Here is a 17,416-nt window from a genome sequence, read left to right on the forward strand (position 1 = left end):
CTTGCATAAGTACTTTTTCAATATGTTATAATATTTATTTAATGTTATATATACTGTATATAAAATGCATATATGTTTGAGTTTTATATATGTATATATAATATATAATATATTTTATATATATATATATATATATATATATATATATATATATATATATATATATATATATATATATATATATATATATATGTGGGGAGGGCAGGGAATAAATCATTCATTTATCTTAACCACGCTCTTATTACAGAAGAACGAACACACACCTGACTCATCCACAACGGGTAATGCCGATATCCTTCTCTCTACAAATATATTCAAGGCTTTAATGATAGGAGTGTCTGGATGTATGAAGGCAATGTTGTGATAAGTTCCTATTCCAAGTTCATCCAGATTCTTCTTCATAAAGGCAGGCTTTGGCATCTCTGACATCTAGGAAAATCAGAATGAATGTATTTACAGTGCAGTTTTCTGCAAGACGTGCTACAGGTATCAGGTTTCCCTAGTGACAGGTACATACATCAGGAAATCTGTATTCACTCATCCATCTACAGGCTCCACATGATTGTTACAGATCATTACAGTAATCTGCTTTTAAATTTACATAAAGCCAAAACAAGCTTAGATCTAGAAGCGTTACTGCTGTTTAAAGCTCTACACTAAGACTATGTAACTAGGTGTTGGGGTTTCTTTTTTTTTTTTTTTGCTTGTCAGTTTATTTTTGTATCACTAAAAGCTTTTGATCCTGAGCTATGTCATTGCCACTGAAACTGAAGATTCTGCATGCTTTGTGCTTATTTTGAACTCCTGGTGCTTTGTTTGGCCTCCTGTCTATTCCTGTGACCAACGTATGGTACAATGAATTATGACAGTCTTGTCTCTGGGAGATTATTCATTATTCTATCCACGTAATCAAGGAAGCTTATGAAGCTGCATAGACCATCCAGAAAAGGACACCAAAATACTCAAAAAGTCAAGACAAGACCCTTGTGTTTAGTTGGTTTTGTTTGTTTTTGTTTTAAATGACTAAAAATAAAGAAGTGTATGGGTACTCCATCAAGCCAACTTCTTTCTTATAAAAAAAAAGACATGCAAAAACAAAATGCAGTGCTCAAATATCAAAGATTATAAAGAAGTTTCTGAACTAAGGCTTACATTAATGTTTCAGATGTCTACCTGGGTGTGAGGAGGCAGTTAAAGCAAAACATAACTTTAAGTACTTACAAAAAGCTGGAGGAACTTCAGGATTCTTTTATGGGTAAGTATATAAAGTGCATTTCCACTGACAGGATCTATAACTGGCAATCTGTGGATTTTGTTTTTGATCAATGAATATACAGCATCAAAAAGGCTGAGGAGAAAAAAAATAAAAGACTTTTAGCCACCAACAAGTAACGTTAAGTGATATATATACAGATTTACAAGCTAAGGGATTTCAAACTATCTATAGTGATCTGCTTACAAACATCCTAAACCAGTAATAATGTAGTGACAAAAAAGTGATTTTCTGTGGTAAATAAGTATTTCTCCTTTCCTTTCTACAAGTGTAGATTGTTTTTCAAATGTCTGCTGTCCTCACTGCTGTCTCTTCTGTTCAGAGACAAACAGTGAAAATAATTGTTCCTGCAATTAACACATCTCAATCCCAACCTTCTGTAACATTTTCTAGGAAGAACATTTTTATGGATAACTGTATGCATGCAATTAAGCCAAAACAATTATCTAATCATTTCACTGAATTACCACCAGGTATTAGCAAGTAGTTATTCTCAGGAGATCTGAAACACTGCTCCAGACTCCATTCCTCTGTATTACAGCCTATGATTTAGCAATATTCCAACCTATGCACGTCTATTCTCCTGTAAGTATCACTGATTTTGGTCCTAATAAGACTGCAATAAAAACAGTTTACTGCCAATTATAATAAATTAGCAAGGAATACATTCAGTAAGAACTTTGCATGTTCTGAGTCCCTTACAGGGATGAACTATCTCCATTACATACACACAAAGCCAAAATTCCCCATACTGCAGTTCAGATTCCACTCTTGAAGTCAGCATTTAACTAGTCCTAAGTGTTGCAGTCCAACTGTCACAAGACCCTTTCTGGATCGGGACTTAAGCTGACTTTCTGTAGCCTTTTAAACATATCCTACTGCATTATCTTCATTTTTATACATCTCTTTTTGCACCTTTGAAAGCAATCACTATTTTCTTCTCATAAGATATTTTTTGCAAGCAGTTATCATTCAAACACATTCGCCATGACTAAACTGAATAACTTATTCATGACTTAATTGTAGCTAAGGATCCATTACGTCGAGATAATCACTAATTCCCTTCATTAGTTTCCTTTGATTGGGTATAAGCAATCCTATTCCAGCAACTGAAAGCAAGAATCAGAACTGCACTCTCCTATTGCAAGATTAAAAAGGATGGAAGTTTTATAGTGATCAGCTAAAGCTGTTGTTCAAATTACCTTTGGTAAATAAGGTACAATGGCAACTTAAAAACCATTCCTTTAAAATTCCATTGAGACAAAAAGATACCTACTGAACTACGGTAATTTAGATTTTAATGAACGCAACCTAGTAGGAAAGCAGAACAAAAAGTCAGTGTTGAGACGGAGTTCGTTTATTTCAAGTTAAGCAAAATGAAAAGAAAATCTTACCTTGCATCTGGGGAGATGTTCACTAAAGGTTTAAATGTCTCTTGTAAATAAAGCTCTGCGTATAGGAAAAGACACCATTATCATTTACATGAAAACATCAACATTTTAAAGAAAGCATTTTATGAATTCCTTAGTACAAAATTAAGTGGACAGAAGAGACAAAGTATATACAGTCTATTCAGATGTTCTACCTCTTACACATGTTTACCTGTACTGACATTAAAAAGAATCCAAAGTTTTAAAAGGAGTAACTGATTACCACCAGGGGTCACTGCAACAACAGCCAACAATTTTACTTTACCACTTTCCTCTTTTCTGAAGGGGTTTATCTCCTCCATAGAGGATTTCTGTATGTTATTATATGGCACAGAGTCATTTTTTTCCATTAAAGTTTCTCCCTGCATTCAGCACTTCTGGTCACACCCAACCATGTTCTATTAATTTCTAGTCACAGCATACAATTTGCTCAGGTGTGACGTGTTGCTCATCTCAGTTCAGTCAGCACCCATTCATCTGATACTCATTTTGCATCCTGGTTCAGATACATTCCCAAGCCAGATACTCCCATCACCTCTACAGCCATGTAAAGCCTCTTCCTCTACTTAATTTTCTTCTCTTAAGAAAGAGTGAGAAGGTACTAATCAGGAAGATCAGTGAAGCAGTACATACAAAGCACGATCACTCTGGTTCACATTATTTCAGGTAGAAAAAATAAGCAGCAGGAACATGCAGACAAGCTTTTGCTACTCCTGCTTTCATTAAAAGTATGCAGAGATAAACTAGTTATGTCTATGATTAACTAAGAATGCTGAATTCTATGCTGAACAATATTAGAACACGTAATTAGGAATCAAGCAGTAAACAATCTTACCCCTCCAGGTTTCTATCTTGTGCTCCTCCAATTCATAGATCTGAACCTGCAATAGGTACATGGAAAATTTCACTTGAAAGCAATAATTTTAAGCCCAAAATAATTGCCTATATATTAATAATCTCGTTAATTTCCTTGTATTTCATTGGAGGCAATTTAACATTTAGAGTAAGAATCCCAGCTAATTAACTGCCCAGTCCACAACAACATTTCTTGGCAACACAAGAGAAAAGGGTGCAATCCTGCTCGATGCGCAGAGCCATACTGCACCTGCCAGCTCAAGGGACAGGAGAGATTTTTCCCCCTGCCCAGGTTGCGGTCTGGATCTCTGCTAGGCTCAAAGGCACCTCCTCAGTAATTTACCTCACCTTAAAACAATCACGCTGGGTAAACCCTCTGAGGATACCTCACCCACCTAACCAAGTAAAGAGCTTATCCTGATCACTACTTAATGCTAAAAAGAGATTAATTTCACTCTTGCTGGACTACAAACAAGCAGCAGCACTTGGTTTAGTGCTCAGCTCAACCAGAAGAATCACCGTTATATTTATTTTTTTCTCCCCAAGTTTCACCTTTTACTGATGTCACATTCTTTAAACGTTTTTGGGAGCTGCACCTACGCCACGCTGGTGCAGCAGAAATGCTGAGAGCATGCAATGCTGATCACCTAACCTGTGCTCAGCTGGTACGGGGCACCAAACAGACAAAAAATAAATAGTGAAAGTTACTTATTTTCTGCTGGTTTAGGTTCCTCTAGGTTCAGAAAACCTATAAACCCTGCTGAAGCTGGAAAGCTTATAGGTGAAGTGTAGGAGCGTCTACAAAGCCTGCTACATTTGTCTTTGGACCAAAAGAGACTACTTCTGGATTGCTATTCAACATTTTTATCAGTATCTGGATGCAGGGTGTTCTCAGTTTGCTGCTGACACTAAACCTGGGGGTGCTTTTGACTGCCTGGATGGCAGCCCTGGGTAATAAGGAGCAGCAGGAGGTTCAGCAAAAGGGAAATGCTGGGTGCTGCACCTGGGATGCAGCAATGATGAGTGGCTGGAGAGCAGCTGGGCAGAAAGGGAGCTGGAGGGGCTGGTGGCAGCAGGCTCAACGCTCTCTACAACTCTCTCATCGCTCTCTACAACTTCCCAAGCAGGAGAAGTGCAAGAGGAAGGTGCTGGTCACTGCTCCCAGCTGACTGGTGACAGGACGCAGGGTAACGGCACACAGCTGCACCAGGGGAGGCTCAGACTGGACATTAGAAAATATTTCTTTACCATGAGGGTGGTCCAACACCGGAAGAGGCTTCCTAGCAAGGTTGTTATGCCCCCTGCCTGGCAGTGCTCAAGAGATATTGTGGCAATGCCCTCACTCGTGTGCTTGAACTTTTGGTTAGCCAGTTGGTCAGGCTTTATGGTCAGGCAGTTGGACCAGATGATCTTTGAAAGCTCCTTCCAAATGAACTATTCTACTCTTTTATCACCTTTCAAAAAGTGTAAGGGAACGTTAAATGGTCATACTGTAATTAGGCTGTTTTAGGTACAACCGATGGAATAGCGTGTTAGGTGACATGAATAAGTGGCAACAGTTAGACCTTAGGTAAAAATTTATGGAAAAAGTGGTATTATTGGAGGTTGAGGGCCATTAGAATATGGAAATTATCAGCGTGCAATCAATTTCCATTCACCTTTTTTCCACTCCACCTTGTAAATCCCCAGAAGACAAAAAAAAAAAAACAAAAAACTCTGAAACTTTAAAAACAAACATGACCAACTAGCTTTGAGAAGCCGAATGTATCAGCTGTCTGCTTCATCCAACTGTTCTTGATATTTTAGCTGGTTGAACAGTAGGTATATTTTAATTAGAAAAGGGGGAATTGGGATTTGACAGGAACAAGAAAGGGATGTAAATGTCTGTATGAACATGTAAGCAAGAGGATCTCATCAACTGACTGCCAATGGGAATGGTAAATTACAGTTAATTGAAGTCAAGAGATCTCCAAGTGATTGTGCAACTCAGCCATGCAGCTAAAGAATTTCCCTGTGTTTAACTAGTTTAACTCGTCTGTTCTCCAGCATCATTTCAAAACCTGAGTAACCTTTTAAAGCATCCAAGCCTGCACAAGCTAGCTTGCTGCTTAGCTCCACGTATCCCTTTCAGGATAACTCTATGATAGTTATTAGACAAAGATGATTTATTTATAAATAAATTCACAAATGTTTATAAATATTTATAAATTTGTATATAATTTATATATAATGTAAATCTATAAATATTTATAAATAAATTTATAAATAAATGTATAAATTAATAAAATGACAATGTATACATTACTAAAATGACACTGTGTAGCTACGTGTTTGATTTTTAAATACAACTAACTTTTTCATATAATTTTAAACACTCCCCCCAGCCCCAACCACGTTTTTGGTTGATGTTCCACACTCATACAGAGCCCTGATTACTGTGCTTTGAACCAACCTGGACACAAGCACGCAGTGTGATCAATAATCGAGTATTTCACCCTCACACATTTTATATTAGGTCTAATATTGAATTAGTAAGTTAGGATAGGTCCTTCACCCCAAATGCAGTAGACAACAGCTGCAATTCCAAGTGGAGCCTGGTATCCAAACCCCAGGCTGTCATTATGGTGAAGCAGCAGGCAACACGTAACAAATGGTAGGAGTTGTTAAGGAAATTCCTCGTGTTTATACATGTATAACTGAAGCAAACAAATTCTGTTACCTGCCCAAGCTCGTGGGACTTTCATGGGTAGAGCTGGGAATTGAACCCAGGTACCTTGATACCATCCTACTACCTTGACCACAAAACTATCCTCTCTTTCAAAAGAACTCAACAAGTTACTCCTGACAAAGCTAAGCTTCCAGAAGCTTAAAAATAACAGCAATCCAGCCTTCAAGCAGTTTGCTATTTCAGTTTGTGTACAGTCTAACAACCGATAGCAGCTCATCGTCATACTTACCATTGGAGATTTATAGTATCTATGCAGTATGTTAATGAAATCTGTAATTGTTAACATTCCTGCAAAAAGCGATGAGAAAAAAGTTCTTCAGATATATACTTAAGATACAGAAATACAGTTACATTCTCCATTTAAAGTCACACTATATCATTTAACAAACATTACATCTGTGTAACATGCTATTTGTATTGGATTAATCAACTGCTTAATTCCAAAACTATGTATATAACATTTTCATATTGATACAATCATCCAGAATAAAAATACTGGAGCCTGAAGTCATATTCAAAACTATGATCCATGTGCTGCTCCTCTTTCAATCTTGCCCAAAGAAAACCTATTTCTCCCTGGATGGGACATAATACCTGCGGTATTCAGAGTTAGTTCTGGTATTTAGTCACTTCAGAGAGCACCTTATTGAGAACATGCTGAGAAAGAGATGATTGTATTCCATGTATATCAGAATACTGGAGCATTATGTTTTCTTTTTATAGTTCCAATTTATTTTATTTTATTTTTTGGTGACTGTTGCATTTATTTTTAAATGCACAGAGAAACAGACATATTAGACAACAAATTACAGAAGCTGATGACCTGGAAGAATCATCACAATTCTCAAAGAACTACAAAACTGTGCAAGCCAGCAAAAATTCTTTGCTCACAAGGAGCAAACAAAGAAGCCCAATATGTCTCAGGGTGTTAGACCACGACTAGCCCCAAACCACGTTCAGCACCAGTGCAGTACCCTGAAAATTCAAGTAATCCTTAACAACAATCCTTAGAAGCACCTACCTACAAAACTCTGTTTTTTACTCTCCCACAGTGGAGCTGCTCTCACACCATTTGCCACCAAGGCAAAAAAGGCCTTCTTTACCTGCAAAAGGAATGAACAGCTAAATAAATCTTTGCTCTTCATTTAACATATCAGACACCGACAGGAGGTTTCCTCAGCTGCTAGGAAAAACACAGTATAGAAAGATAGCTGGGATTCAAAACGGAACAAAAGCCACACACACCACAAAAAAACTTAAATTGTTTACTTCTGAGATGTTTAAAAAACTTAGCAAGACCTGGTTTTGTTCCATTATGGGAACATGCTGTGTGAAAACCCCTGATGAAGAAATAAGCTGACAGAGCTGAGAAGATATGCTCATTAGCTGCGAATTTATTCCTTTTGATATTAACTGTGATAATTATTAAAAAGGTCGTGCTTATGGAGGGAGGGAGGTGGGGAATAATCATCTATAATTAACATAATCGTCAGAACTATGCAGTTTATAAGCATAGCTTGAGATTTGAAAATTTTACTATGTTCTAGGTACCATTCACTATAGCAGCAGTTGCATGGAAAAAAAAAAAAAAGAGAAATTTCATTTCATCTCCAGCTTCTAGACTCTGTGGGCTTCAAGAGGGCTAAGCAGTCAGCAGAATCCCGTGCCATACAACATTTGACATTAGACTGAGTGTTGTAATTTATCACTTTAAAATTCTAAGAATTTCATAAGCCCTCTGGGCTGCCCCAGAGCCCATCACCTCTCCTGCACTTCAGAAATCTGCACGCAGCGTTTCACACGCCTGGTGTTAATCCTCTTGTAGGTGAGCCACCTTTAAGACGAGGCTTCCGAAAGCAATCTGTATTTCTCGCAGCCTCTCTGCAGCCAGCCTGCTTCCTCTGTGATCCCCAGGAGCCCCTCTGCTCTCCTGACCTCAGAGGACTGCTCCCCAAGCCCCTTTCTGACTTTACCAGTGCTTCTGCTGCACCATCAATGACTAGGAATGATGATCCCTGTAACCACCATCCCTAAAATGCACTGAAACTAAATTAAATACATGGGAAAAAATACCCAGCACCACACATAAGACCACAACGCACACACCGGGGAGTATTTCTCTAGCAAAGGGCTAAATAGAAAGGTCCCCGAGGTATTAAGGCACCTCACTGACACAGGGAGGAGTCAGGTGAAACAAACATTTCCAAATCCACCACAGGAGCCTACTGACTCCTAAGGAAGGCTAAAACCACAAAGAAAGCCTCCGGGCAGCCACACAAAGCGTTCCCACATACCAACATCACACTTGGTCTTAACGCAGCGAAAGTGAAGAGCAGCGAGCTATTTGGGGAGCAGATAAGAGGCAGAGGTGAGTTCACACAGCCTAACTCCACCTTGGGGCAAAGCAAGTGGGTTCTAATTATTCTTCATTAAAAAAAAATAAGTACACTCAGACTGTCTGAAACTGAGAGCCTTCAGCTTTGGTATCTTTTGGAAGAATGGCTGTTTCAAGATTTATTGGTCACTGTCAACTTACATCCTACGTCTTCCATGAGAGTTACACATTCAAGCTCCATCGCAGCACTCAGGTAACAGCTAATCTGGTAACACCAGAGAAGTAAAGGGTTTCTTTCCAAATAGGAATCATGCAGCAGAACTCCTCAAGAGAGCTTATAAACTCTGCTAACCTGAGAAGAAATGCCCACAGGAGACAAGACGTGAAATGCCAAGCGTGAGACTTCAGGCAGCTTCCAAATTCGTGCCACTCATCTAGCAAGATGGGAAAATTGAGGATTATTTTACAGTCAGAAACGATACTTGAAGAGAGAATGCCAAAAATGCACTAGGCTATACACTGAGACAATCCAGGAAGGAAAGAAAGTTTCCCGAAAGGATCAATTCTTCCTCTGACCCGTTGATATATTTGCAAGTATTTGTCTCAAAGCACCTCACAAGTCTTCTGTTAGATGCCCTCGTCTAGCTTTAGAAGACAGATTTTGGAAAAACTGTGGCCTGCTGGACAGATAGATATGCTAAGGTAGCTCAGAGTTCAAGCCTGCATAAAAGCCACCGAATTCAGCTTGGGAATGAGGATAGTAAATGTCTGAAGTAAGAGAAAACAAACATTTAAGAAAAGAAAATGATATTCATTTGCCTAGGTTGTCCTTCCCAACCACAGCTTAAATGATAGTCCCACTGTTTCCCTCAGGGAAAGCGTTAGGCAGTCACCTTCTAAACCAAACAGCAGTGCCAACAGGCCTTTATGTAAATACTTATTTCAGCAAGGTCATTACAAACCAAAAAACAACCTCATGCCTACTTGCTAGTGCTGCTCGCAAGCACAAACACCCCTCATCCACTCACACTTCCCTTCAGGTCCTGTGGTTTCCCAGTTTCAGTTGCCCAAAGCATGGCTCGGTGGCCCGCCAAGGCGCTGGGGTGTGGAGCTGGGCTTCTGTCCAGCACATTTAGATGTCTCGGTGATGTTCGTGCAGAAAATCCCCACGAGGACCTTCCTTGCAGACGATGGGCAGTCTGGAGGCTTTGAAGGTCGCTGCCGTGTCCCATCCTCAGGCCTCCAGCAGCGCTGTTAATCCTCGATCCCAGCAGCAGCGCTCGTGGGAGGCCAGCTCTCTGATCTGAGTGTTGGGCTGACCTCCCCAAAGCCATTGTTCCTCAGCCAAATCCCAGAGATTGCTCAGCCCCACGTACAAACGCTCTCCAAACACAGCCCTTTTGTTCCTGTTAACCCTGTAGTGGCCCTAACAAAGGAAAGGCTTTGCAAAAACTACTTGCAATCAGATGAGGAATCTCACCCGCCGTGACCACGTACCTTCTCCAAAATCCTGCCCCTTAGGTGAGGGTCACATCACCGCAAAGAGCAGCGACTGGAGTCCTGCAGCGCGTTGTGTGTCACCTTTCACTGCTCTACAGTGAATTGAAGAAGCTTTTCGTACTACAGGAGCTCTTTCTACCAGTTTTGAGCATGCTGAGTAAAGGCACAGAATAATTTAGGTGAGATAGGACTTCCAGAGGTCGTTGCTTCTGTACACTGTCCAAATGTTTTCCCTTTAAGTCTTAGGGAGGGCACAGCCTCCCTCCCGTGTGAGGGTCACTACCAAGAAAGATGCAGTTGGACCCGTACACGAGAAGCCCTGTGTTCCCACAGAGCCGAATACTTGGAAAACCTCATCCCTTAAGGGTTACAAGCTCCAAAACAGCCCGAATGCCAGGCAGGGGCACCTGAAACACTCACAGCAGACTAAAGATCTCACCAAGCTACGCAAAAAGCTTCTTCCTCACTGATAGGAAGCACTGAAGGGTCTCTCATCGCTGTGATACTCCTCACCAGCTGTCTCACTACTTTAGGTAAGGGGTCATTTTTGCAAGGGCATGGAGAAAGCCTCTGAAAAGAAAACAGAAGATGAACTGGTGTGCAAAATGCCACGTACACACACGTACTTCCACATTGTTTTACCTAAACGTGCTATGCACGTGGTTACAGCTTTCAGAAGCGACCAGTGGCTTTCAAACTTGTCCGCCAGGACTGCCCCATAAAGAAAAGAGGGTGGCTGCTAACACCACTATCATTTGTTGCCTTTGTTTAGCTAAAAGGTTCTTGTCCTGGGAAAAATGGTAGGGAAAAGCTATCACAGGTTTCTGGGGGGAAAGAAGCAGTGCAGAGTGGGGTAGAGAGAACCCCACTGTGCTGACAGACATCTCCTCGCCACCACGGCCTCAGTACCAGCATTAATTTGAAAAAAATGGCAAGTGAGAGAAGTGAGGAGCACAGAGGCTTCAGATGTGCCAGTATGAAGCATAGGAAGGGCAGGAAAGACTGATAGTGTGGAGGGTGTTAAAAAGAATTCCCAAACTCCTGTGGTCCAGGTGCTATCCAAGGTGATAACGTGCACTTCTCTTGCCTTATCTTTCACTCCATAAACCAAACCAGGGCACCGGCCTTACAAACCTGAAAAGGCCCTAGTGCAGCCCCAAGAGATCCCTATTTATGAGGTCAAGAAAGAAAGTGGGGTCCTCGATACTTTCGCCACGTCCAATTCCTGATGGATGGATGATCAGAAGTGGGCTGGGCCACTCATTGCTGCTTTCACTGGGTAAGTTGAAAACTTAAAACCTGAGGCCGTTCTCACGATGGTGTTTAAGAGCTACAACTGAGGAGCTTGGAAACACACACCCCATAAAATTCACACGTGGGTGAAAGCATCAAGCTCAGATCTTTCAGGAACTCGCTGAGAAACAATTAGCCTGGGAAAGTTTACAAGCAACAAAGCATTCTTGAACTTTTACTTCAGTTAAAAGCAGAAAGCAGCCAGTTTTCACCCACTGGGTAAGAACAGCTGAAGTAGAAGATGACAGCCATATACCTGTAAGAATGCCACATGAGAATGCCTTCTCACTGCGTCCCTGTATTGGGTTTATGTGGCAAGGGTTTGGTAGCACGGGTGGTTGCTGTGAGCAGAGCCCAGCAACTGCCCCATGACAGATTAGAGTCAGCTCCAGACAGCTCCGAAAGGGATCCTCCACTAGCCAGAGCCGAGCCAAAAAGTGGCTTTTCCATCTCTGGGAAAGCAGATTTAAGAAAGGGAATTAAAAAAAAAAAAAATGATGCACAACAGCGGCTGGGAGAGAAAGGTAAGAGTTGTGAGAGAGCCAGCCCTGCAGCCCCAAGGTGAGTGCAGCAGGAGGGCAGGAGGTGCTCCAGGCAGGCAGCAGCAGTTCCCCTGTGGCCTGTGGAGAGGCCCCTGGTGGAGCAGGCTGTCCCCCTGCACCCATGGGTCCCACATGGAGCAGATCTCCACGCTGCAGCCCCCCCATGGGTGGAGGAGCCCCCAGTGGAGCAGGTGGATGTGGCCTGGAGGAGGCTGCGGCCCATGGGGAGCCCCTGCAGGAGCAGGCCCCAGGCCGGAGCTGCAGCCCGTGGACGGGAGCCCACGCAGGAGCAGGGGTCTGGGGGAAGCTGCCGCCCGTGGGGGACCCGTGCTGGAGCAGTTTGGTCCTGGGGGATGGACCCTGTGGGATGGAGCCGTGTGGGAGCTGCCCACTGGTGTTACACCTCCAGCACCCCTTGAAAAAGGGAAAAAAGTTTTCCCTTTTCAAGTGCTAGGAGCACCCAGCTTCACACTACCTGAGTACTCCTGCCTGACGGCCGTGTTTCCTCAGATTGTCCTCACTGGAGAATGAGAAGGTACAACAGCAGCTCACCCGGAGTCTTTTCTCTCAGAGGCCAGGCACGCTGCAACAGCTCTCACTTGGTCAGACACCCGAGAACAGCACAAACCCTCTTTGCTCTAGCAGGGAAAGCAGCAGGGCTCTGCTCTGACCCTTGTACTGCAAAATAAAACCGACACCCCCGCAACCAGCCTTTCGTTCCTTTGCTCTGTGCATGTCTACGAGCTGCCTGGCTTGCAACTTCTTTTGATGTAAAAACCCAAAGAATGGGGCAAGGGCTTCCAGCCCTACCACTGCCCTGCTCTTGGCAGAGCTGGGAAAGGGAAACAAACACCCCCCCCCAAAAAAAACACTTACAGCCAATTCAGGAGATGCAAGCCTAAATCTAACTGCAATGATGTCTCCTTGGCACGTTCTCCCCTGCTGCTCGCTCCCATCACCAGGAGTGCAGGTGACTCTTGGTTCTAGGAAGCCGTCATCTCTTATCTGAAAGCCATCATCTCTTATCTCTGCAGCAAGGTCTGGAAGGACTCACACTGGCTTTTTCCCCCTTACTTCATTCTCAACTTCATTCTCCAGAGGCTGGAGCAGCTCTGCTGTGGAGCCAGGCTGAGGGAGTTGGGGTTGTTCAGCCTGGAAAGGAGAAGGCTCTGGGGAGACCTCACAGCGGCCTGCCAGGGCCTAAAGGGGGCTGCAGGAGAGCTGGGGAGGGACTCTTGGGATACGACAAGGAGAAGTGGCTTTAAACTGAAAGATGGGAGATTTAGATTAGATATTGGGAGGAAATTCTTCACTGTGAGTGCGGTGAGGCCCTGTCCCAGGCTGCCCAGAGGAGCTGTGGCTGCCCCATCCCTGGCAGTGCCCAAGGCCAGGCTGGATGGGGCTGGGGGCAGCCTGGGCTGCTGGGAGGGGGCCCTGCCCATGGCAGGGGGTGGCACTGGGTGGGCTTTGAGGTCCCTTCTACCTCATACCACTCTGACTCTCCGAAAAAAAACAGGTCTGCCTTCTAAGAAAGCAGAAGTTCTGGCTTGAAGGGACTGCTGTTCGATGCCATGCTCATGTGGGCTAAGAGTAAGAAGAGAGGTCTCGGGGGCAGAGCCACTGGGCATTGGACAGGGGACAGAAATTCCTTCCCAGATTAAGATCTTGCCAAAAAAAGTGGCAGGGGTGGGGCAGGGAAGGCAAGAACAATGCATGACTTTCACTGAGCCAAGCACAAACACTTTTATCTACACCCTGTGTCAATGAAGATACCACTTAATTGGTATAGGGGAACTCATTATCTTCCCCCCAGATTCAGGGCTGAGTGCTTCGTGTTGGCTTGGAGAGCTGCAGGAACGGAGCTCCAGTGCTTGTTATCTGCAAGAGACAGGAGCAACTCTGAAGGAAAACAAAGCCTTCCAGTGCTGTCCTGCTGATTTTGGCCTGAGCTGAACGAAGGGAACTCTCCTGGGGTCTGTCTCAGCCCACAAGGCAGCTAGAAGCTGACTTACATTGTTCTTCTGCAGCTCTGTGGGACGGGGAAGCAAGGAGGGGTGTTGACGCTCCTCAGGAACGCAGACAGAGTTGGTTTAAATTTAGCAGCTTCGGAGAGGAAAAACCTCAAAGCCAGTTAAGGAACAGCCAGCCCCCTTGTACGGCTGCACAAACTGGTACCACAGCAGCCCCAGAGGCCGCTGTGTGGTTCTGGGAGCCAAAGGTTTTAGAGGGGTCCTCCTGGAAGCCTGGTCTATCTCATCACCCAGGCAAGAATGACCTGGAGGGAACAAGAAGAAAGCCATTTACTTCGACTCAGCACGAGGAAGAGAAACACAAATCCTCTTCCACTCTTCTGATGTGGAATCCACTGCTTGCTCCGCAGATGTGATCTACTTCCAGCTTGTTAGACCACAAATGAAGCTCCCAGGAGATTATCCCAAATATTTTTTCTCGTTATGCAGTAGAAAAATAAGCAGTTGAGCTTCTACTAAGGTGCGACAGTTACTGAAAGAAGTCTCTTAGTAGTAATATCTGGTTCATTACCAACTTAAACTTAATTGAACAGAAAGGTTAAGTAATGCAATCTTGAAATCACGCAATCATCCAGGATTTCTTCAGGATAGAAGACAAAGAGCTCTGAAAGCTTGTTCTGATGAGTGCTTCCATAGAAAAAAATTATTAGTTTATGAAATACTCGACCTCAAAAAGAACTTCGGTATCATACTGAGCAAAAAGCCATGTGTGCTTCTGTACTAAAACAAACTTAAGAGATAAGGATATCATGTAGCCAAAGGTTAGAGCTTTTTACCCCCCCGAGAGCTTATACAGACTTCACAAGACACAGCCACTAAATAAGTGTGCCATTATCCTGCTCATGGGACTGCAGATTGCTGCTGCTATGTAGCAGGGAAGTCCCTGTCCTATCCTTACCTTTTACTTTTCTTTTAGAGGGTAGATGGAGAAGCACTAGCTTGTTTTGTAGCCAGCGACAAAATATATTTAAGTAATAAATTTGTTTGAAGGCCAGACAAAGGTCTAGCCTTAAATAACCTTATAGAGATAAGCTTCAGGAAACTGCTATAAGCTATGTTGTTAAGAGCCACTTCCTTTAAATATTCAAATAAAATTCATGATGGGGTGGAAAAGAACAGTGTGATGTTTTGTGTGCAACAGACCTAAGTCAAACTGGGGCAGTAACACAAAAAAGTGAAATTTCCCCTGCATATTGCCATGTTAAATGCCTTAATACTTGTACTCAGCCACCTCACCAAACACACACGCAGGTAAAAAGTAAAGCTGCACCCTGCTCAGTGCTTTCCTGGAGTCTGATTTCCAAACTTTCCACTGAGTCAGATCTCCAAACTTCACAGGATAGTTCCTAACATCTACCTGGCTCTCAACTCTTCATGCTCAGATCAGACTTTAAAATTTCTTCAGTGTGTGTTGAAGAAAGATAAAAGCCTTCCTCAGCTGAAGCCCAGCACATTTCTCCCTTCCCGTTGGATCAGAGGCCACAAAGCTCCCAGAGCTGATGAAGAAACAAGCGGCCTGTCAGTCTGTTCAATCCTATTCCTGGTCTTCATTAGCTGCTCCTCCTGCTGCTATTTCAGGTGCAAAGCTGAGGGGAAGCCTTATCTCCTCATTCAAAGATAAAAAAAGATTTTACAATTTTTTTTTAAACACTAAATCTCTCCGAGATACCGGGACTACACCTTTTTAATGAAAAGATGTCACTTTAGTGGTACTGCCTGTGTCGTGTGATATCAATGGCCACCTCCAGTTTTCCTACAGTTACCAGTTTTGATGTACTTCTCATATCCCATGGCCAATTTTCCAGGGCAGAAGCGATGCGTGCTGCGACTTCTGTCCAGCAGAGGGAGACCCGATACCACAGTCAAACACAAACCCAGCACAATCTTCCGAGGAAAGGATGAAATGGAGCTGCACTGCTTTCTTCTGTCTTCTCCCATTGACTCGACAAGCTTAAACACTAAGCAAGGCAAAGAAGTGAGCCTTGTTTTAAGCTCTAGCACTATTCAAAACCTAAACTCGATTTTGAGACATTTGAGAACTTCAAGCTTTTTTCTTGTTCTTAAATTAGGAGAAACTCATTTGGGTAGGAGAGAAACAGATCCAGGGAAGACAAATATATATGAGACCCTCTCACTTTGAGGACACTGGATGTTCCAGAAGCCTGTGTCATCAAAAGATGAATCAATTTTCTAGTACAAGACTTCGTATTAGTTATTTATATATAAGAACCAGAACAAATCTGGCTACCCTTACAAGGTACCTTCTCCTCCTTTTAATTTAGCCATTTAGGAGCTGTTCTAACGCATATTCCAGACACATGTACGTGCACAAGCCATGCTGACAAGACACTGAAGATTGAAGATACTGGAGGTGGAACGTTAACACAATGCACTAGGCAAAGGAGGGAGATACTGAAGGGAAGGATTTTGAAAATCTTGCAGCCTAGCCCAACATGAACGTTCTGGGCAGGCCGCTTAATGTTTTCTTAAATAACCCTGCAATTTACTCTTTTTGCAAAATGTGGGAAGTTGGAAGACAGCACTAGTGTTGGAAGACAAGCATAGCTTAATGTTATGTTATAAATGAGAGAGCAAAGCAATTGGGATTAAATTTAATGGCACGAAGTCTGAAATATCAAAGTTCAAGCATGATGCTAAAGATACTGCTCATGTTTGTCACATACCAGAGGCTGAATGAACAACTGCAGGCTCCCTTCTACCGCTCCTTCCTGCCACCACTGCTTCCGAACACCTGGAGAAGGCTCAGAACATGCCCCACGATCACAGACCGAGGTACACCCTTCGTTCTTCTCCAGCTTCACCCACAGCCATTATTAAGGATCTCAACTAAGACAGGGATTTGGTGGAAGTCAAGTGAAACGTTTTCTGTTACCATTAAGTTACCCATTTGTCTTTACAACAAATATTCACAAGGTTCTTTCACTAAAACCCTGCTTTTCTGATCATTACCTCACCAACTGGAGATGACAGCCCAAGCTCTCGATGTTAATAGCGTTATTTCAACACAGCTCCGGTGAGGAAGGCTGGTATCAGGGATCATTCTCTGTAATTCATCTACAGATTTGGGGAATCTGCCCTAACAGCTCCAAGATTCACTAGCTCATGTAATAAAGAGGAAGAATTCACCTTTCTGACTGCAGTAATGACCAAGCTCAAGCTTTTGACCACTTTTTAACCGCTGCTAGCTGAGAAGTCAGCACGTTGTGAGCCGTGCCACAAGCAGCAGATAGCAACTCCCAGCAGATTACCTCAGTATGAGAACAAAACCTCTGGAACAAAAGAGCTACATCGTTTAGAAGAGCTGAAAGAGCACCAGTTAGCACCAAAATCACCATCGTATCAAATCACATTTGGCCTTTCAGGATCTGAAATCAATTCTTAGTTCAGAATTGACAGCCGTTCTCTTCCT

The 17,416-nt window shown here is 42.9% G+C and overlaps 1 protein-coding gene across 3 annotated transcripts in view; it reads right to left on the reverse strand.

Annotated features, from left to right (window-relative positions):
* The window catches only part of PRKAG2 (protein kinase AMP-activated non-catalytic subunit gamma 2), a 209,317-nt gene that overhangs the window by 7,550 nt on the left and 184,351 nt on the right, over window positions 1-17,416 (reverse strand). For all 3 annotated transcript variants that reach the window (XM_032180954.1, XM_032180955.1, XM_032180956.1), the window contains exons 7-12: window positions 7,308-7,389; window positions 6,516-6,574; window positions 3,539-3,584; window positions 2,668-2,722; window positions 1,222-1,348; window positions 264-429 (exon numbers count right to left, since the gene is read on the reverse strand). In XM_032180954.1, the coding sequence (XP_032036845.1) occupies window positions 264-429; window positions 1,222-1,348; window positions 2,668-2,722; window positions 3,539-3,584; window positions 6,516-6,574; window positions 7,308-7,389 (535 nt within the window). The remainder of the gene's footprint in view (window positions 1-263; window positions 430-1,221; window positions 1,349-2,667; window positions 2,723-3,538; window positions 3,585-6,515; window positions 6,575-7,307; window positions 7,390-17,416) is intronic.

Source organism: Aythya fuligula, chromosome 2 (genome assembly GCF_009819795.1).
Source record: "Aythya fuligula isolate bAytFul2 chromosome 2, bAytFul2.pri, whole genome shotgun sequence".
Lineage (NCBI taxonomy): Eukaryota > Metazoa > Chordata > Aves > Anseriformes > Anatidae > Aythya > Aythya fuligula.